The 22,714-nt window shown below is 46.9% G+C and overlaps 1 protein-coding gene across 4 annotated transcripts in view; it reads right to left on the bottom strand.

Annotated features, from left to right (window-relative positions):
• Window positions 1–2,385: 2,385 nt before the first annotated feature.
• Window positions 2,386–22,714, bottom strand: part of vars1 (valyl-tRNA synthetase 1) — an 82,052-nt gene continuing 61,723 nt past the window's right edge. For all 4 annotated transcript variants that reach the window (XM_072259270.1, XM_072259273.1, XM_072259271.1 and 1 more), the window contains exons 25-31: window positions 22,550–22,677; window positions 17,036–17,191; window positions 15,867–16,073; window positions 9,887–9,998; window positions 8,578–8,750; window positions 5,231–5,380; window positions 2,386–4,541 (exon numbers count right to left, since the gene is read on the bottom strand). In XM_072259270.1, coding sequence (XP_072115371.1) covers window positions 4,473–4,541; window positions 5,231–5,380; window positions 8,578–8,750; window positions 9,887–9,998; window positions 15,867–16,073; window positions 17,036–17,191; window positions 22,550–22,677 — 995 coding nt within the window. In that variant the 3' untranslated portion in view covers window positions 2,386–4,472. The remainder of the gene's footprint in view (window positions 4,542–5,230; window positions 5,381–8,577; window positions 8,751–9,886; window positions 9,999–15,866; window positions 16,074–17,035; window positions 17,192–22,549; window positions 22,678–22,714) is intronic.

The following is a 22,714-nucleotide window of genomic DNA, read 5'->3' on the forward strand; positions in this document are numbered from 1 at the left end:
TAAGTGTGTCCAGGATGGATTCCTGTCACAGTATGTGGACAGGCCGACTAGGGGGAATGCCATACTAGATCTAGTACTAGGTAATGAACCGGGTCAGATCACAGATCTCTCAGTGGGTGAGCATCTGGGGGACAGTGACCACCGCTCCCTGGCCTTTAGCATTATCATGGAAAAGGATAGAATCAGAGAGGACAGGAATTTTTTTAATTGGGGAAGGGGAAATTATGAGGCTATAAGGCTAGAACTTGTGGGTGTGAATTGGGATGATGTTTTTGCAGGGAAATGTACTATGGACATGTGGTCGATGTTTAGAGATCTCTTGCAGGATGTTAGGGATAAATTTGTCCCGGTGAGGAAGATAAAGAGGATGAAGGAACCATGGCTGACAAGTGAGGTGGAAAATCTAGTCAGGTGGAAGAAGGCAGCATACATGAGGTTTAGGAAGCAGGGATCAGATGGGTCTATTGAGGAATATAGGGAAGCAAGAAAGGAGCTTAAGAAGAGGCTGAGAAGAGTAAGAAGGGGGCATGAGAAGGCCTTGGCAAGTAGGGTAAAGGAAAACCCCAAGGCATTCTTCAATTATGTGAAGAAAAAAAGGCTGACAGGAGTGAAGGTAGGACTGATTAGAGATAAAGGTGGGAAGATGTGCCTGGAGGCTGTGGAAGTGAGCGAGGCCCCGAATGAATACTTCTCTTCGGTATTCACCAATGAGAGGGAACTTGATGATGGAGAGGACAATATGAGTGGGGTTGATGTTCTGGAGCATGTTGATATTAAGGGAGAGGAGGTGTTGGAGTTGTTAAAATACATTAAGACGGATAAGTCCCTGGGGCCTGATGGAATATTGTAATGTAATGGGGCAAGCTGAGTGGTAATGGTTTATACAGGGTATCGTGTTAACATGAGTGAATATATTGACCATATGATACCAAGAATGTAAAACAATTTTTCCACCATGTTTTGTCTTTTCTACATACTTCGTTATGAAGAGTTAATTTTTAAAATACAAAATGCGGCTCAGAAACAGACCTTCTCCACTCGATTCATCGCCAGTCGTTACCCATCCACTTACACAAATCCTACACGGCAGCTCCCACATTCGCCTCTTCAGTCCCATCGGTTCTGGAGTGGAAGCGGGAAATGGGAGACTGGCTCAACTCTGGGAGACTGGAGAAGGTGCACCGCCCTGTGCGGCCAGCAGGTGGCAGAATTGCTCCGCTTATTGGTCCTCACACTCTGCTCTCACAGTGCCTAGAAGGAAGTTTGTGAAAGCAATATACTTTGTAATTTTTCTCTGCAGTCTTTCAATCTTATTTACATCTTTCCTGTAGACAACTGCACACAATGCTCCTAATCTGAGTGTCCTGACCAGCCGTATCACCGTCTGGTTCCGGAATCTGTCAAAGGACTGCGAGGACTGCTGAGAGTATCATCGGGGTCTCTATTCCATTCACCAGAGATAGTTATCAGAATCAGGTTTAATATCACCAGTATACGTCATGAAATTTGATAATTTTACGGCAGGAGTACAATGAAATACATGAAACCAGATGCTGCTTGGATCAAGGAGCATTTCTTAGGAGCAACACACATAAAAGTTGCTGGTGAACGCAGCAGGCCAGGCAGCATCTCTAGGAAGAGGTACAGTCCACCTTTTGGGCCGAGGCCCTTCATCAGGACTAACTGAAGGAAGAACTAGTAAGAGATTTGAAAGTGGGAGGGGAGATCCAAAAATGAGACAAATCAGAGAGGGTGCAGAAAATATTTACTAGAACGCTGCCTGGATCGGGGAGCATTTCTCATGAGGACCGGGTAAGTGAGCTGGGGCTTTTCTCTTTGGAGAGGAGGAGTCTGAGAATTGACTTGATCGAGCTGTACAAGGTAATAAGAGGAATCGATAGAGTGGACAGCCAAAGGCTTTTTCCCAGGGAGGAAGTGGATAATAAGAGAGGGCATAATATTGAGGTGATCGTGGTAATGTGAGGAGGCTGATATACGGGCAGACACCATACGGCCTTTGACAGATAAGGGTCAGGCCCTGTGCCATGGAATGCAAGTCAACTCGGGATCCTCCACTGCTGCCAACTTCCTCCACTGTGATGTGTCATCATCTTCCACCTGCTCCACTGCTGAACTCTTGTTTCGGTCACTCCTTGTCTGGAACCTTCCCCTCTGACCGTACCACCATGGATGGCCCTTCCAGGAGCTGAGCTCCACAAGTCATCACTGTCGAGATCTCAGGAACTCGCAGGTCTCTCCACCATGACAAGGTGATGATTCTCAGAGAAGAAAATTACTTGCATTTCCTCATACCTTTGAATTCCTTCTCCCACCCATCACCACCCCACCTCACTCTTCATTACTTCACATAAGCACTGCCCTTTCAAAGAGAATTATTTTTATTTCAGTTACTTTCAGACAATTGCAAATTGTATCTTAACCACTTGTTATTTCTTGAAGCAAAGTGATTCAAACTGTTGAACTGGCAGAGGTCAGCATTATGAACAGGATCTGGTCAAGCAACACACACAAAATGCTGGAGGAACTCAGCAGGCCAGGCAACATCCATGGAAAAAAGTAGTCGACATTTCGAGCCGAGACCCTTCGACAGTACTGCACCCAAAACGTTGATTGTACTTTTTTCCACAGATGCTGCCTGGCCTGCCTACCTCCTGCAGCATTTTGTGTGTGTTGCTTGGGTTTCCAGCATCTGCAGATTCTCTCTTGTTTGTGATCATCTGGTCAAACCCATTTTTGCAACAAATGTTCTCAGTTAATAACTCTGCAAATTAAAATAATAATTCACATCAGCAGAACCATTTCAAGAGCCTGAAGTTTATAGTATCACTTGGTCACAGATTGAAGACTCCAAACAAGCCAACATTCTTGCAACAAAACAATAGTTTTTTTTATTTGAACTCATGCCAGCTCTAAATTGGGAGATGGAGGAGAGGGGTGGGGTGGGGAAATGGTCAGTGTGTGCCAGTGCACAATGGGAGAAGGCTGAATGAATGCTGGGAGGGAGCAAGTAAACAGGACGGCAGGTGGGGAGAAAAAGGATCGGGGGTTGGCGGTGGGGGGAGTCAAGATGGGAATAACTGAATCAATTTCCCAAACAACCAGAACAATGTGGGGATTGTTACAGAATGACGTGGCTGGAAATGACTGCACTACTGGGCAGTCACTTTATGATGCCAAGACAGATCGATGTGAGGGAGTCCTTCATTAAATATTCAGTTTTTGTTCATTGTTGGCACTGCCCTGTGACGTGCAGCAGAATGCAAATCCTTTCCCAACTCCACAGCGTTGGAGATCCCAAAACCTGGACTTAATGCCAGTACTGGAAGTGGATTCCAGCTTGTCAGTGCGAGGCGAGAGAACCTGCAAAAGATTTTCTGTAAACTCTCAGGGGAACAGATGGCGGCTGGGGGATATTCACAGCCTTGGGCCACAAGCCATCATCTGGATATTCTGAAGGGGGTTGGGTGGCTGAAATCCAAGCCCACCCCTCTGAAAAATCCCTGGTGGTTCAGGGGTGCAGCGGGTGAAGATGCTGCATCACGGCTCCAGACCCGGGTTTGCACCCAACCCCACCCGGCAACTAGAACAAAGATTGGCAGCTGATCAGTTCCTCCTCCCACAACCTCACATTGCAACGTCCTGAAGCTCCCTCTTCCCCACGTCCATTAGCTACTGAAGCTTGTTGCTTCCCTTCTCACCCTTCTTCCAAACGAGCTCAGCCTGACCACTTTGTCACAATCAATCTCTGTAGCAGATCATTCAGGTGAAGCCCAGAAACTTAAAACCTGGAGACCATCTCCAGGTGAGAGTGAGAGGGAGAACAGGAGGGAACAAGTTTGTCAACAGTTTCTGGTGGGCTGGTTAGGAGACAGACACGAGGTCTGTCTGCAGGGCTGCATGGCCTCAGTAAACGAGGAGATGGAAAGGTGGTAGGTGATGGAGAATTACGAGAGGGAGGAAAAGGTAGGGAAAGAAACAACAACTTGGAGAAATGAACGAGATGGCAAGCAAAACAGAAAAACAGAGGCACTGAGGAAAAACAACATGGAAGTGAAGGTAAAAGATTGAAGGGAGAAATCAGAAAGAGGAAAGAGGGAGAGAGAGAAAAATGGGAAGAGTTGGGTTGCAGAGAGAGAGACAGAAAACGTGCCACTTGGAGAGGGAGAGTGGGAAAGAGTGAGTGCAGGTAATTCCCTCTGAGGTGGAGGTGGACCAACCTCTGTCACCCATAGATCAGGGAACGGTGAGGCTTGGCACACAGATGGGACTGAATGGAAAGGAGTGAGACAGCAGGCACTTCATGTCACCCATCACCAACCCGTCCACACCAGAGCTGGGTTTGTCCCCAGAAAGTCAGGTCTGGTGCCAAGAAGGGCCACACCATCCTTCAGGCAGGTGCGTCACAGGAGAGCGGTTAAAATCCCGGCACACTCCCTGCTGCACTCAGCAGCTCAGATCATCTTCGCAAAGTTCCTCATGGCCTCTTCCACCTTCTGCAGTTCAGTTTCACTTTGCTTCAACTGTGGAAGGAAAGGAGAAAATCAAATCCAGCTCAGGATACACAGCACGATAACGTTCAGGTGAGGTGGAGAGACTGCAGGAAGCTCAGCCCCTCGACCACATTCCATCATTCAAAGAGGACCATGGCTGACTTATTGTCCCTCCACCCTCACCTCGCGATTCCTTCCTATCAGTTCTGGTTTTAAAACAGGTTAAATACAATCCCAGCCGAGATCCCAGAAGACATCTCCCTCTGCACTCCTCTATCACACATTTCCAGGGTAGGTACACTGTGCAAAGCTCTCTCCTCACACTCCCAGTGTAAGAACAACACAGGTTAGATACAGAGTAAAGCTCTCCCTATACAGTCCCATCACATGCTACCAGGGTGGGTTCAACACAAGTCAGATACAGAACTGTTTTGGCACAGACCACCAGCACAAAACTCACACTCTGAATGTGCAGATTCAGCTGTGTTTTAACCTGTGGGAAGGGTTTCTGTCTCTGGAACCATACATCCAGTGACTGCCTTCAGCTGACGGACACGTCCCATGAATCACATAGACTGAGTGGGACCACCCACAGGGTCCAGTGTGAGAGATGGCCACACCTCCCTCGATCACTGCAGACCAGATCGACAAGGTTAACCTGCGTGTGAACCCTCCAACTGACCCTGGGCACGAACAACTTTCAGATTCACCCTCCTCACCTTCTCCACCTCCATGTCCTGGATTTTCTGAGGCACTTTGGTGCCGTAGTCAGCTTTTGACATTTTCTCCCTGAGTTTCGCAATCTGCTTCTGAACCTCCCCCTGCTTGGTCTTGAGTTTTGTGACCTCCTTTTCTGCATCAATTAGTCCCTTTGAAACAAAAGGCAAAAGAAAGTGGAAACAGTTGAAGATTTAAAGATTAGCTCACTACATTCTGCATCCTGTTTTCCTTTGCACCATATGGAAATATCTGTTTGGATGGCAGGTGAACAAAATCCTTTCACTGTGCACGTGACAGTAATAAATAGTAATGTCTGTATAACAGTGGGGGCAGCCAGATGTTGAGGTTAACATGTCCCTGTCCACACCTTCATTTATTTCATCCCACCATACACTTCCTCCGTTCTCTCCCAAAAATTAAAAACTCCCAAATTGCCCCTTCCCCAAGTGCTCTGGTTCCCTTCCCGACCCCATCCTAAAGGTGCGTTTGTGGGCTGCTGGGAGTTACATCTAGTGGAGGCAGCGACAACATAGCCTGCCCAAAATGTTCAGTAAACCGACAGAAACAACACAGTAACAAAACAGCAAAACTAACCCCTTTTCCTCCCACCTACCCAACCAGTCACACAGACAGGAGTATAAACCCAGGACTGTTTGCCTCTGAGCCGACAGTCCTTGGTCCCAGACTCTCCGATATGCCTCCAATTAGAGACTTTGTCTATCACTGAGAGAAAATACACCCAGGCTGCACACTCCCTCCTCAAAGCTGTAATGTTGCTGCCCTCCATTCATCTCCTGTGTGCTGTCATTTTCTCCCTCTGACACAAGATCAGAACTGTATGTACCCTGTGGTTTAACCTGAGTGGGAAACAGTTCCAATGAGGCTTTGACGTTTCTCCTTCCTTGCCTCAGAAGACACATGATCCAACCACACAACGTGTGAGAGTTGCTCCTCCAAGACGGGGGTCCCAACCTGGGGTTCATGGACCCCTCGGTTAGTGGTAGGGGTCCATGGCATTAAAAAAAGCTTGGAAAACCCTGCTGTAGCACTGTGTGAAAGTAGACAAAGTGGTAGAGGAATTCAGCAAGTCAGGAGGTATTTATGGAAGGGAATAAAGAGTCGACGTTTCTTGCCGAGACCCTTCATCAGGACCAGCCTTGGCCTGAAATTTCAACTCTGTATTCCTTTCCATGGATGCTGCCTGACCTGCTGAGTTCCTCCAGAATTTTGTGTGTTGCTCTGGATTTCCAGCACCTGCAGAATCACTTGAATTTATCTGCTCAATATTTTGTTCACTTTTTGCACTATTTCGTGGTTCCCTGATGGGGATGGCACGGTAACATAGTAAATAGTGTAAAGCTGTTACAGAGCCAGCGTTCAGCAGTCGGGGTGCACTTCCCACCGCTCTCTGTAAGGAGCCTGTACATTCTCCCCGTGACTGTCTGAATTTCATCCGGGTACTCCGGTTTCCACACACCTTCCGAAAACGTATGTTTACATGAATGTGAAGAGAATGGAAGATATGGACGTTGCACAGCTGTAAGAGATTAGTTTAGTTGGCAACACACACAAAACGCTGGTAAAACTCAGCAGGCCAGGCAGCAACTGTGGAAAAGAGTGAAAAGAATACGTTTCGAACCGAGACCCTTCATCAGGACTGGAGAAAAAAGATGAGAAGTCAGGGGAAGAAGGTGGGGGAATGGGTGGAAGAAATACAAGGTGGTAGGTGATAGATGGTGTAGTAGGTGAGGACAGAGTAACCCTATACCTGGTGAGGTGTGGGAGGATGGGGGCGAGGGTGCTGATCTTTTATACCATGAGACATAGGAGCAGAATTAGGCCATTCGGTCCATCGAATCTGCTCCGCCATTCCATCATGGTCAATTTATTGTCCCTCTCAACCCAATTCTCCTGCATTCTCCCCATAATCTTTGCTGCCCTGATCAAGAAACAATCAACTCCACTTGAAGTATACTCGATGACTCGGCCTCCACAGCCGTCCGTGACAATGAATTCCACAGATTCACCACCCTCTGGCCAAAGAAATTCCTTCCCATCTCTGTTCCGAATGGATGTTCATCCATTCTGAGGCTGTGCCCTCTAGTTCTACACTCACCCACTGTAGAAAACATCCACTCTACCTGAGCCTTTTCAATATTGGATAGGTTTCAATGAGATCCCCCTTCACTCTTCTGAATCCCAATGAGTACAAGACCAAAGCCATAAAAGACTCCTCATATGTTTCCCATTTCATTCCCAAAATCATCCTCATGAACCTCCTCTGGACCCTCTCCAATGCCAGTTAAGGGGCTCAAAACAGCTCACAATACTCCAAGTGTGGTCTGACCTGATAAAGCCTGAGCATTACATTCTTTTTCTTATATTCCATGCCTCTCAAAATCTATGTCAATATTACATTTGCCTTCCTTAACACTGACTCAAACTGCAAGTTAATCTTTAGGGAATTCTGCACAAGGACTCCCCAAACTATTTGTACCTCTGGTTTTGGGATTTTCTCCCCATTAAGAAAATAGTCTACGTCTATATTTCCTCCACCAAAGTCTATGACCGTACACCTCCATCAGCCACTTCACTGCCCATTCTCTCCATCTGTCCAAATTCTCTGTATAGTCCCTGCTTCTTCAACAGTACCTGTCCCTTCACCAATCTTCATATCATCTGCAAACCTGGCCACAAAGCTATCAATTCCATCATTCAAATATTGACATATAATGTGAAAAGCAGTGGTCCCAACATCGACTCCTGTAGAACACCCCTTGTCAACAGCAGACAACGAGAATGAGCCCACTTGCTTCCCAGGTATTGCCTCCTACCAGTCAGCCAATCCTCTATCCATGCTTGTATCTTTCCTCAAATACCACAGACTCTTGTTAAGCAGTCGCACTTGCAGCACCTTGTTATAGGCATTCTGAAAATCCCAGTAATTACTCCACTGTAATACTGATACAGCTGACTTTAACTTCCAATGAACCTTCTGGCCAATATCATCCCCAGATCCAACACTGGTCATGGCAAGGCGAGAAGCTTTGTGCTGCTGGTGACAAAGAAACAGTTAAGAACAGACATTCCAAAAACCACAATTGGCCCACCAGGTTTCCATACCATGAGCCCACAAAGACACGGCCAACAAGAAGCTTGGCATATCCTGGGCGGTGGAATATTATCACTGAAATGGGAATTGAGATGGGCAGCATCTCCAGGTTCAGGAATGTTGACTTCCCTGCAACCTATCGGCTCCTCTTCACAAGGTGCTGGAAGAACTCAGGGGGTCAGGCAGCATCTGTGGAAGGACTGTGTCAGGGAGGTGATGTTGAGATCAGCTTACCTTCAGCATCAGGTGGACAGAGCAGCGGTCCGAGGCGATGGCGACGGCACAGCCAGCTGGACAGTCCTTGTCCACCAGCACTGTCACTGTCTTGCAGGAGGACAGCATCTCGATGTAGGGGGTGAACAGACCCACCAGGTCGGCTGTACTTTGGTCCAAGCACTTCAAGTAACCTTCAGGCAACAAGCAGAAAGACTGTGAGCCCGAGAGTTCTCAGCTAAGTCATGGTACAGGGACGACTCTACCACAGCACCACGATCTGGGACGTCAGTCTCCTGCACGTCCTGTCCAGCGGTAGCTGTGAGGAGATCTTTCATGTCAAAGGGAGGGAGGTTCGTTCAGACAAGCATGGGGTACAGGTAGGGCAGAGAACAGAAAACATTTCCCCATCTCACACCAGATGGTATACTTCTCCAAACTTCTCTTCAGTGTTACAATCAAACCCACATCCACCACTTCCACTGGCAGCTCATTCCACACTCACACCACCCTCTGAGTGAAGGAGTTCCCCCTCAGGTCCCCCAACTTGTACTGGTCTATTATTGGTTTTGGTGTATTATTGTCACAAGTACTAAGATACAGTGAAAAGCTAGTCTTGCAGACTGTTCATACAGATCAGATCATGACACAGTGCATTGAGGTAGATCAAGGTAAAACAATATCAATGCAGGATAAAGCGTAACAGATACACAGAAAGTGCAGTGCAGGTCAACAATAAAGTGCAAAATCATAATGAAGTCGATTGTGTGCCAAGAGTCCATATTATTGTACAAGAGGTCTGTTCAATAGTCTATAACAGTGTGATAGAAGCTGTCTTTGAGCCTGGTGGAACATGCTTTCAGGCTTTTGTGTTTTCTGCCTGATGGGAAGGGGAGAAGGGAGACTGTCCGGATTGGGTGGGTCTTTGATTATACGGGCTGCTTGACTGAGACAGTGAGAAGTATCGACAAGAGATCATAGAGGAGATGCTGTTTCCTGTGATGTGACAATCATAATCATAAAACAACATCAATATGAAAACTGATAACCCACTTGGCTGTGAAACCCCAGAGAACCACACGAGGGAGGGGAGTAAGGTTCACCGTCCAACATTTCTCTCAAGGACAGCATCTCCCCCAGTGCTGACTTTCCTCTGTGCTGCACCGAACAGCCATCAGCTGGGATCCGATCGACCGCCCCCACCAGCCAGGGGAGACTGAAGCACTGACCCGACTCTGGTAACAGCGCCACACAGAGGCAAGCGTGGGAAATGCGGCCAGGGAAATTCACGTGAACAGTGCGGGGCAGCGGTGTGGAAATGCAGACTCACAGTCAGCCTTGGTCTTGGTGAGGTTGTAGTCGGCTCGCAGGGACCGGACGGTGTGGATGATGGACAGGACAAACTCCATGTTCCGGTCGAGTTCCTCGTCCCTCCAGTTGTACTGCAGGAAGAGAGGAAGAGGAGGAGGACTGAGGCACAGTAGCATGAGTTACATTCACAGACAATGAGAACAGTCTCAGATCCACTCTCCTATTTGCTTCCACCATCACTCCTGGCAGCCCATTCCAACCACCCATGGGAAAACTCACCCGACACACCCCCTCAAAACTTTCCTCTCGCCCAACGTAATGCTGAGCTCTCTATTATTTGACATTTGTACCCTGGGATAAAGACACTGAGTGTCTGTCCTATCGATGCCCACTTCGTCCTCCAGCTACAGTGAACCTCGGTAATCCCAATCCACCAGCAGCATTTTTGTTCCCTTTGGAACTACCTGCAGGTACTTGGATATGGAACAGTCTTCAATGAAAAAACCTACCCCAGACATCTGCACTGTCAATGCTCCCCCCAATCTCCCATCCGTCCAACAATCTCTCTGACACCACCACCTCTGGCAGCTCAATCAGCACCAGTAGTCAGAGACCGCTTCACCGTGCACCTACGCCCCATCCATCAGAAAAAAGCAGGATCTCCCAGAGACCACCCATTTTAATTCCACTTCCCATTCCCATTCCGACATGTCAGTCCATGGGCTCTTCTACTGCCGCAATGAGGCCACCCTCAGGTTGGAGGAGAAACACCTTATGTTTCAGCTGGGTAGCCTCCAACCCTATGGCATGAAGATCAATTTTTCTAACTTCCTACTGGTAATGGCCCCCACTGCCCTCACCATTCCCCATTCCCATTTCCCTTTCATATTATCTCTTCACCTGCCCATCGCCTCCCTCTGGTACTCCTCCCCCTTCCCTTTCCTCCTTGGCTTTCTGTCCTCTCCTATCAGATTCCCCCTACTCCAGCCCTTCATTTCTTTCACCAATCAACTTCCCAGCTCTTTACTTCACCCCTCCCCGCTTCCCGGTTTCACCTCTCACCTACCACCTTTCACCCCTCCCCTCAACATCTTCCACCCCTCCCCTCAACATCTTCCTCTGACTTCTCATCTCTTTTTCTCCAGTCCTGATGAAGGGTCTCGGTCCAAACTGTCGACTGTACAGGAACAGGAAGTTATGGCAGATGAATGTGTGGCTGAAGAGTTGCTGCAGGGGGCAGGGGCTCAGATTTCTGGATCATTGGGATCTCTTCTGGGGAAGGTCTGACCTGTACAAAAAGGACGGGCTGCACCTGAACTGGAAAGGGACCAATATCCTGGCGGAATAGGATGGGAGGTAGAAAAGTGGGGGGTGGGAGTAGCATTACTGGTCAGGAATAGTATCACGGCTATGGAAAGGGAGGACGCTGCAGAGGGAGTGTCCACTGAGTCGTTGTGGTCGCAAGTCAGAAATAGGAAGGGATCAATCACTGGGCTGGGAGTAGTCTATAGGCCCCCAAATAGTGCTCAGGACACCAAAGAGCAGATAAGCAGGCAGATTTTAGAATGGTGCAGGAAATACAGGGTTGTAGTTATGGGTGATTTCAACTTCCCTCATATTGACTGGCACCTCCTGACTGCAAGAGGGATAGATGGGGCTGAATTTGTCAGGTGTGTTCAAGAAGGATTCCTGACACAGTATGTGGACCGGCCGACGAGAGGAGAGGCCATACTGGATCTACGTTTGTAGTTCTGGGTAATGAACCTGGTCAGGTGGCAGACCTCTTGGTGGGGGAGCATTTTAGTGAGAGTGACCACAACTCCCTTAGCTTCAGCATAGCTATGGAGAAGGTTAAAACAGACGAAATGGGAAAGCGCTTAACTGGGGAAGGGCTAACTATGAAGGGATGAGGCAGGAACTAGCAAAAGTAAATTGGAAACAGATGTTCAAGGGTGAAAGCACAGGAATAATGTGGAGGAAGTTTAGGGATCACTTGTGCTGGGTTCAGGATAGGTTTGTCCCACTGAGACAAGGAAAAAATGGTAGGAAAAGGGAACAGTGGCTGACGAAACACGTGTGGCAACTGGCCAAGAGGAAGAAGGAAGCATATGTTAGATATAAGAAGCAGGAGGGGCTCATGATAAATATAGGGTAGCCAGGAAGGAGCTTAAGAAAGGACTTAGGAGAGCTCGAAGGGAGCATGAGAAGGCCGAGGCATGTAGGATTAAGGAGAACCCCAAGGTGTTCTATGCGTATATGAAGAACAGAAGGATGACAAGAATGAAGGTGGGGCCGCTAAACGATGAAGAAGGCAACATGTGCCTGGAGGCGGAGGAGGTTGCAGAGGTCCGAAATAAATACTTTGCTTCAGTATTCACAAGTGAAAAGGACCTTCATCAGGGTGAGGTCAAAATAGAACAGGTCTGTGTGCTGGACAATGTGGAGATTAAGGAAGAAGTAGTGTTGGATCTTCTTAAAAACATCAAGATTGATAAGTCCCCAGGGCCAGAAGTGATATACCCCAGGTTGGTGTGGGAAGTGAGAGAAGAGATTGCTGGAGCAGTAGCTATGATCTTTGAATCCTCTTTGGCTGCAGGGGAGGTGCCAGAGGACTGGAGAATGGCAAATGTAGTTCCCTTGTTTCAGAAACGTAATAGGGAGAATCCTGGGAACTATAGACTGGTCAGTCTTACGTCGGTGGTCTGCAAACCATTGGAAAGGATTCTTAAGAATAGGATCTTCAAGCACTTGGAGAAGTACAGTCTACCCAAGGATAGTCAACATGGCTTTGTGAAGGGAAGGTCATGTCTCACGAGCCTAATTGAGTCTTTCGAAGAGGTAACAAAAGAAGTTGATGAGGGTTGGGCAGTAGATGTGGTCTACATGGATTTTAGCACGGCATTTGACAAGGTCCCCCACGAGAAACTCATCCAGAAAGTCGTGAGGTATGGGATTATGGGATCAGTGGAACCTTGGCTGTTTAGATAAAAAACATTGGCTTAAAGGAAGAAAGCAGAGGGTAGTAGTGGAAGGAAAATATTCTGCCTGGAGGTCGGTGACTCGTGGAGTGCCGTTATGATCTGTCCTGGGACCCCCGCTCTTTGTGATTTTTATAAATGACCTGGATGAAGAGGCAGAAGGATGGGTGAGTAAGTTTGAGGATGACACAAAGATTGGAGGAGCTGTAGGCTGTTGAAGGTTACAACAGGATACAGACAGGATGAAGAGTTGGGCAGAAAAGTAGCAGATGGAGTTCAATCTGGATAAGTGTGAGGTGATGCACTTCGGAGGGACAAACCAGAAGGCTGAGTACAGGGTTAATGGTCGGTTATTTTAGAGTGTGGATGAACAGAGGGACCTTGGGGTTCAAGTTCATACATCCCTCAAGGTCACTGCACAGGTTGATAGGATAGTTAAGAAGCCTATGGGACGTTAGGCTTCATTAATAGGGGGATTGAGTTCAACAGTAGAGAGGTCATGTTGCAACTCTACAAATCTCTGGTGAGACCACATGCAGAGTACTGTGTTCAGTTCTGGTCACCTCATTATAGGAAGGATGTGGAAACTCTGGAGAGGGTGCAGAGGAGATTTACCAGGATGTTGCCTTGATTGGAAAACAAGTCTTATGAGGCAAAAATAGCAGAGCTGTGACTTTTCTCCGTTGGAGCGTAGAAGGATGAGAGGGGACTTGATAGAGGTCTACAAGATTATGAGAGGCATAGATAGGGTGGATAGCCAGTACCTGTTTCCCAGGGCACAAATAGCAAACACCAGAGGGCGTATGTACAAAGTTAAGGGAGGGAAGTTTAGGGGAGACATCAGGGATAAGCGTTTTTTTTTACACAAAGGGTTGTGGGTGCCTGGAATGACTTGCCAGGGATGGTGGAGGATAAAACATTAGGGGTATTTAAGAGCCTCTTGGATAGGCTCATGGATGAAAGAAAAATAGAGGGTTAGGTGTAGTGTTGGCTTAGTACTTTTTTTTTTAAGGAATATATGGGTTGGCACAACATCGAGGGCCAAAGGGCCTGTACTGTGCTGTAGTATTCTAGTGTCTAGTGTCTAGACTCATTTCCATATATGTTGCCTGATCTGCTGTTTTCCTCCAGCATTTTGGGCATGTTGTCACATTTCCAGCATCTGCACATTTTCTCTTGTTTGTCAGTAGCATTATACAGTTAACTTTTTAAATTTGTGACATAAATACATCTTACAATTTGTCGATTTATTTGTGGTAATATTACTTTAGTGTTGTGTGTGAGTTACACGTACTATGCTGTGGTCCCTGGTCAGAGAAATGTTGTTTCATTTGGCTGTATACGTGTACATTTGAAATGACAATAAACTTGAACTTACACTTCCCCTCCCTCATCGTAAAACTGTCTCTTGGTTTGTTTGACATAAGTAAACCTCTTCTCGTGACTACCATCAGGAAGGAGGGACAGAAGTCTGAAGACGTACATTCAACATTTTAGGAACAGCTTCTTCCCCTGTCTTTCTGCTCCTGTATCTTATGGTCATATCAGATTTCCAAACCGACAATGAACACATGAACCATACTTCAGTATTTCGAGCAACATGCACAAATTTCTGGAGAACTCAGTATGTCAGGCAGCATCTATAGAGGAGAAAAGATCCTGATGCAGTGTCTCAGTCTGAAATGTTGACTGTTTATTCCTCTCCATGGATGCTGACTGCAAGGGCGTATCCTAGCAAAATCAGAAAATCGTAACTCAACATGCGGTTGTACAGCTGCCTTGTGTCACTTCTTGTTTCACTGGTCTTGTTTTCATTGTCTATCATGTTCTGAAGAACTTGAAACATCTCCTCAAGGTACTTGTTGACGGGCTTCACTGCTTCTCTCCTTGCACTCCACCTGGTTTCAGACTCCGGCTGTTTTTGAGTTTTTCCCAGCGCTGTATTGAATGAGAGAAAAACACGTGGACAGCTTCGTCCAAAAAATGTGACCGTCATTGTATCCTGCTTGGCAGCATGTACACCCACCAAGTTGAGTGAGTGACTGTCGCAATTCACAAACACTGCCAGGTTGTTATTCTCACTTATTCTTTGATGAACACCACTTCTGTGTCCAGCCATCACAGCAGCATTGTCATAGCACTGTGACCAACAAACTTGTAGCTCCATTTCGTCCTTCTCTAGCTGTTTCAAGATGTCTTCAACCAAGCTCTCTGCATCCTTCTGGCTTATCTGGATAAAACCAAGGAAGGACTCTCTAACACAGACTGTTTTCCTCTCAAAATCAACCTCCACATACCTCACTACTTCTGACATCTGCTCACTGTATGCCTGAACATGAGTCGAGTCGAACGTGAGACCACAGTACTTGGCTTTACGAATGCTTCTCAGTAAACTCTGGCGAACAGTGGATGCCACCATGTGGATGAATTCGTTCTGGACACCCGGTGAAAGATCCAGGATGACTTTCCAAATGAGTGAGGTGTTCTTTTATGTCAGGGTCAAAGATGGCCAGTAGCTTCAGTAAGCCAAGGAAATTTCCCACATTGGAGTCATTGTCTAGCTGAAGTGACTCCCTGTGTCCTCACAAAGCCAGGTTCTGAGTCGCAAGGAACTTTATGCAGTGAAGGATTCTCGTCAAGATATCACGCCATTTCTGCTTTTCCTTCTCAATCTGTGACTGAAATACCGCGTGAATAACTCCATGGTTTCCAGCTTTATCCCTTTCCATTTCATTCCACTGTGTGAAGCATTCCCGATGATTCTTGGCATTTTCGTGAACACTAAACCTTTCAGGTGCTTTGTGTTTAGGTGTTCTATTTTGCTCATTTTTCGCACTATTTATTTATTTTTTATAGATATTTCTTATTGTAACTCAGTAATTTTTATGTCTCGCTCTGTATGTATTGCTGCCACAAAGCAACACATTTCACGATAGACGTCAGTGGTAATAAACCTGATTCTGATTACCGGTAACTTGCGAGAACTACAGCGAGCAAATACACACACCGACACACACATACCTCATCACACTCGGGGTACGAGGTCACGGTGATACTCGGCGGGTCCTGAGCACGTCGCCTTGGCAACCTTTGGTACAACTCCTCGGTGATGAAAGGCATGAAGGGGCTCAGAAGGCGGAGGGCCACGTCCAGGCAGGTGTACAGTGTATTTCTGGCGACACGGGCAGCATTCTCCTCCGTGCCCGCGAACACAGGCTTCAAACATTCCTGAACAAAAATATGATCAACCTCTCAGGCACAAGACCAACTCGCACTTACGAGGACTTTATAATCAGCAAGGGAGAGAAAAAGTACCACGGGGCAGCGGCAAACAAAGCCCAACTGGGGTTCAGGGACTTGGGTGGGGCTTGAGGCTGGAGCCAGAACCCGGACCGGATCTAGTATCTGCTGAACGGACTGGACAGTGTGACTGGAACGTGGGCCACAGAACGAACCCAGAGCCTGTACCAGACCAGAGCATGCAGCTGGCGATGGGGTCTCGACCGAATTTGGGAGCCAGCACCTGCAGCTGGAGCAGGAAATGGAGCCCAAATCTGGAGTAGAGAGGACAACTGGAGCAGGGGGCCTGGAGAGTAGACCGGACTGCGGCCCAGAGTAGACTGGATCCCGGACTGCAGCATATAGGTGGAGGAGGGCCCGGACAGTAGAATGGAGCCTGGATCCAGAATGGAATGTGTATCTGGAGCTAGGGCCCAGAACATGGACCATGACTGGGATCTGGATTGAAGTGTCCAGCCGGAGCCCGGACCCCAGAGTGCAGCGTGCAGCTGGAGCCTGGAGCGTGGATCAGACCTGGATCCGGACCTGAGCGTGCATCTGGAGCCCGGAGCGTGGATCAGACCTGGATCCGGACCCGGGCGTGCAGCTGGAGCGCGGAGCGTGGATCAGACCTGGATCCGGACCTGAGTGTGCAGCTGGAGCTGCGGCCCAGACCGGAGATGGGACCTGGGACCTGGGACAGGAGCCACTGAGCAAAGCAAGGGATCTATTTCAGTTCATTTCAAAAGCTGAACAAAGCTCACCGGTTTCTATTCCCCAATCAAGGGCCACACTGAAAAACTCATTATTCTGCTTTGTAAAACATTAAAAGTAATGAAATAAAACACATTTGCTGCCACATTAACCAGATATCTAATGAGGACATTGTGACGGGTCAGTTGGGAACTCACCAGGTAGACATTAGACAGCTCATACAGCCAGAAGTTGTAGATGGCAGTGGTGACCTCCGGGAAGTCGTACTGCTTGAAGCTGCGGTTGCAGGTCTCCACCGCGTGGCTGAGGCGGCTCAGGATCCAGCGGTCCATCAGACTCTCCTGCGACGAGCGCTGTGCAGGGAGGGAGAAGGGGGAGAACACAGGGGCGGATGGGCAAGACAGGAGAAAGAATGAGTCAGAGAGTCCCTATCTGCCCAGCCTCTGCCACCTCCCAAAACAATCCCAGCTCTCCAATCCCATTCCGAGATTCCACACTGCAGGAATTTATATCTTTAATCCACATCCAGAAGTAAACTCAGGATATGACTTTCACAGTGAATGACATGGTCATGGCGAGTGTTCTGGACCAGAGGGACTAAGGAATACAAGTATATCAGACCATAAGATATAGGAGCAGAATTAGTCCATTCGGCCCATCGAGTCTGCTCCGCCATCTTAGCATGCCTGATCCAATTTTCCTCTCAGCACCAATCTCCTGCCTTCCTCCCACCCCCCATATCCCTTCATGCCTGACCAATCAGGAATCTATCAACTGCTGCCTTAAATAAAGTCTTGACCTCCACAGCTACCTGCAGCAACGAATTCCACAGATTCACCACTCTCTGGCTGAAGAAATTCCTCTTCATCTCCATTCTGAGACTGCGTCTTCTGGTCTTAGACTCCCCCCACCATAAGAAGCGTCCTCTCCCTATCCACTCTATCAAGGCCTTTCAGCATTCGATAGGTTTCGACAAGGTAGGCCAAAGCCAGCATGGTTTCCTGAAAGGAAAATCCTGCTTGATAAACCTACTGCAATGCTTTGAGGAAATTACAAGCAGGGTAGACAAAGGAGATGCAGTACATGGTGTACTTGGATTTTCAGAAGGCCTTTTGACAAGGTGTCGCATATGAGGCTGCTTAGAAAGATCAGAGCCCATTGAATTACAGGGAAGTTACTAACCTGCGTGGAACGTTGGCTGGTGAGCAGAAAACAGAGAATGGGAATAAAGGGATCCTATTCTGGCTGGCTGCCGGTTACCAGTGGAGTTCCACAGGGGTCGCTGCTGGGACTGCTGCTTTTTACCATGTATGTCAATACTTTGGACTACGGTATTAATGGATTTGTGGCTAAATTTGCCAATGATACAAAGATAGGTGGAGGAGCGGGTAGTGTTGAGGAAACAGAGAACCTGCAGGGAGACTTAGATAGTTTAAGGGAATGGGCATAGAAGTGGCAAATGAAATACAATGTTGGAAAGTCTACGGTCATGCACTTTGGTGGAAGAAATAAACGGGCAGACCATTATTTAAATGGGGAGAGAATTCAAAATGCAGAGATGCAAAAGGACTTGGGAGTCCTTGTGTAAGATACCCTAAAGGTTAACCTCCAGGTTGAGTCAGTGGTGAAGAAGGTGAATGTAATGTTGGCATTCATTTCTAGAGGGATAGAATATAAGAGCAGGGATGTGATGTTCAGGCTCTGTAAGGTACTCGTGAGACCACACTTGGGAGTATTGTGTGCAGTTTTGGGCTCCTTATTTTATAAAGGATATACTGACATTGGAGAGGGTTCAGAGAAGATTCACGAGAATGATTCCAGGAATGAAAGAGTTACTGTATGAGGAACATCTGGCAACTCTTGGGCTGTATTCCCTGGAGTTCAGGAGAATTAAAAGGGGGATCTCATAGAAACATTCCGAATGTAAAAAGGCCTCAACAGATTAGATATGGCAAGGTTATTTCCCATGGTTGTGGAGTCTAGGACAAGAGGGCACGACTTCAGCGTTGAAGGACATCCTTTTAGAACTGAGATGCGGAGAAATTGCTTTAGGTACAGGGTGGTAAATCAGTGGGATTTGTTGCCACGAGCTGCTGTGGAGGCCAAGTCATTGGGTGTATTTAGGGCAGAGATATATAGGTTCTTGATTAGCCAGGGCATCAAAGGGTATGGGGTGAAGGCAGGGGAGTGGGGATAACTGGAAGAATTGGATCAGCCCATGATTGAATGGTGGGGCAGACTCAATGGGCCGAATAGCCTACTTCTGCTCCTATATGGTCTTATGGTTTCATTGCGGTTACCCCTCATTCTTCTGAATTTCAGAGAATACAGGCCTCGAGCAATCAAACACTTTTCAGAGGACAAGCAGTTTAATCCTGGAATCATTTTCAAGAACCTCCTTTGAACCCTCTCCAGCGTCAGCACATCCTTTCTAAGATAAGGGGCCCAAAACTGCTCACAATACCCCAAGTGAGGCCTCACCAGTGCTTTATAAAGTCTCAACATTACATCCTTCCTTTATATTCTAATCATCGTGAAGTGAATGCTGATATCACATTTGTCTTCCTCACCAGACTGAACCTACAAATTAACCTTTGGGGAACCCTGCACGAGAACCCCCAAGACCCTTGGCAGCTCAGTTTCGTTTTTTTTAAATTTTCTCTCCATTTAGAACATAGTCAACCCTATCACTTCTTCTACCAGAGTGCATGACCATACACTTCTCGACACTGCATTCCATCAGCCATTTCTTTGCCCATTCTCCCAATCTGTCTGTCCTTCTGTATCCTCTTTACTTCCTCAAACTACCTGCCCCTCCACCTATCTTCATATCATCTGCAAACTTTGCAATAAAGCCATTAATTCCATCATCCAAATCATTGATATATATCACGTAAAAAGAATCGGTTCCAATACAGACCCCTGTGGAACACCACTAGTCACTGCAGGCAGCTCGAAAAGGCTCTATTTATTCCCACTCTTTGCCTCCTGCCAGTCAGCCACTGCTTTATCCATGATAAAATCTTTCCTGTAATACCACGGGCTTGTAGCTTGTTAAGCAGCCTCATGTGTGGCACCTTATCAAAGGCCTTCTGAAAACCCAAGTACACAACATCAACCAATTCTCCTTTGTCTATCCTGCTTATTATTTCTTCAAAAACTTCCAACAAATTTGTCTGGCAAGATTTTCCCTTGAGGAAATCATGCTGACTATCGCCTATTTTATGATGTGCCTCCAACTATCCTGAAACCACTTCCTTAACAATCGACTCCAACACCTTCCCAACCAGTGAGGTCAGACTAACTGGCCTATAGTTCCATTTCTTCTGCCTCTCTCCCTTCTTGAAGAGTGGAGAGACATTCGCAATTTTCCAGTCTTTCGGAACCATTCCAGAATCTATCGAGTCTTGGAAGATCATTATTAATGTCTCCACAGTCTCTTCAGCCACCTCTCTCAGAACCCTGAGGTGTGCACCATCTGGTCCAGGTGACTTACCTACCTTCGAATCCTTCAGTTTCCCCAAGTACTTTCTGCCTAACTTCTCATACTTAATCTGCCTAACTTCTCATACTTATGACCCCTGACACCTGGAACTTACCGCAAATTGCTATTGTCTTCCACAGTGAAGACTGATGCAAAATACTTAATTCAGTTCACTCGCCATTTCATTGTCCCCCGTTACTACCTCTCCAGCATCCATTTCCAGCGGTCAGATAGCCACTCTTGCCCCTCTTTTACACTTTATGTGTCTGAAGAAACTTTTGGTATCCTCTTCAATACTGCTGGCAAGCTTACTTTCATATCCCATCTTTACATTCTTAATGACGTCTTTAGTTGCCTTCTATTGGTATATTTAAAAGCTTTCTGATCTTCTAAATTGGCACTAATTTCTGCACTACAGTATTACATCCCCTCTCCCTGATTTGAGTGCAGAAGTCGGGATGCTGTGTTACAGTCGTACAAGACACTGGTGAGGCTGCATTTGGAATATTGCGCACAGTCTTGGTCAAACAGCTATAGGTAAGATGTTACTAAATGGGAAGGAGTGCCGAGACAATCTACAAGGATGTTGCAACGATCTGGGGACCTGTGTTATAGATATAGCTTTGGCAGGATTGGATTCAATTCCTTGGAGCCTTGGAGACTAAGAGGTGATCTTAAGGAGGTGTATAAAATCTTGAAAGGGATAGGTAGGGCCAATCTACATAGTGTTTTCTCCGGGGGGGGAAGAGGTTTAATGAGAAATTAAAGCACAACTTTAAAAAAAAAACCTCAAAGGGTAGGAATGATTTGCCAGAAGTGATTAACTTCATAAGTTCAAAGTAAATTTGTCATCAAAGTACACATCTTTGATCATGTACAGCATTGAGGAGGCAGGGACAATTACACATTTCAAGGTTGTATAATTTATACATTCTTTGATAATGAATGAATCTCAGATGTTTTATAGCTGGAAGTCTAGTGGGACAGTTGCATGAACGGGAAAGGTTTAGAGCAGGCGTACCCAACGTTTTTATGCCATGGACTCCTGCCATGAAAAGAGGGGTCTGCGGACCCTGGCTGGGAACTCCTGGTTTAGGGGGATGTGGACCCACAATGGAAATGAATGGGCATCTTGGTTGGCATGGAACAGATGGGCCAAAGGGATGTCCATGCCACATGACTCAAAGAAATCCTTTTATTGTCTTCTGCATTTCCCCTTGAGAGGTGATACGGGGCACCAGGTATTTTTAAGAGGCCATTTTAAGAGTCAACCACAGTGATATGGGTCACATATTGACCATCCTGGATCAGGACAGCAGGTTTCCTTCCTGAGGACATCTGGCCAACTCATTGAGTCATGCCAACTCACAAGTGTTCCCATCACCCCATGGGTGTTCCCTGTATCCTGGTCATATCAGCTGTTCCCATTTAAAAGGCTCTTGGACAGGCACTTGGATGAAAGTGAAGTGGAGGTCTATGTGGGAGGGAAGGGTTAGATTGATCTTGGGGTAGATTAAAGAGCCGGAACAACCTCGTGAACTGAATGGCCAGTATGGTGCTGTAATGCTCTTTGTTTTTAATCAACATCCATGAGTCAATTTTGTCCTTGAGTCGGAAAATACATAAAAATCACTAGATATGACAATCATGCCTCTACAGTATTGTAATGGACCGCAACAACAAACACACAAAGTGCATTTATTATCAACGAATGTATAAATTAAACAACCTTGAGATTTGGTTGCCTACAGGCAGTCACAAAGCAAGGAACCCAAAAGAACCCAAATAAATAAATAAGACCAACCCCTATTGCCCACAGAGCAAGAGATAAGACTGACAAGACCAATTATTAGAAGGGCAGAGCGAAGGGAGGACACGAGTTCTGCCTTTCACTAGATGTACACATGTATCTACCTGTATGTATGCTAGATTTTCAAATTTAATAATCTTACAGGAGTTTGATCATATATAGGGGTGTCCACAACCCAGGGAGAGACTGAAGAGGAACAGGCACTTTTTTTAGGCAAGTGGATGGAAAAAAATGGAGGGCTCTGGGGATAGAAGAGTTAGATTGATCCTGGACTAGGCTATAGAGTTGGCACAACATCACAGGCCAAAGGGCTGTCCGGTGCTGTACTGTTCTATGTTCACTGTCTCATGACGTCCCAATGCAGTCACAGCCAATAAAACACTGGGGGGGGGGGGAGAGGTGGTCCCCGTCACCTACCTGGGCAGAGGCCTCTGGAGCAAAGTTCTGTCCGAGCCCACGGATGGCAAACTTGGTGGCGTTCCACAACTTGTTACAGAAGTGCCGGTAGCCGAGGACACGGTTAACATCCAGGTTGATGTCCCGGCCTGTTGGCACAAACAGGAGAGGTCTCACCATGGAATC

This window comes from Mobula birostris, chromosome 5, assembly GCF_030028105.1.
Source record: "Mobula birostris isolate sMobBir1 chromosome 5, sMobBir1.hap1, whole genome shotgun sequence".
Lineage (NCBI taxonomy): Eukaryota > Metazoa > Chordata > Chondrichthyes > Myliobatiformes > Myliobatidae > Mobula > Mobula birostris.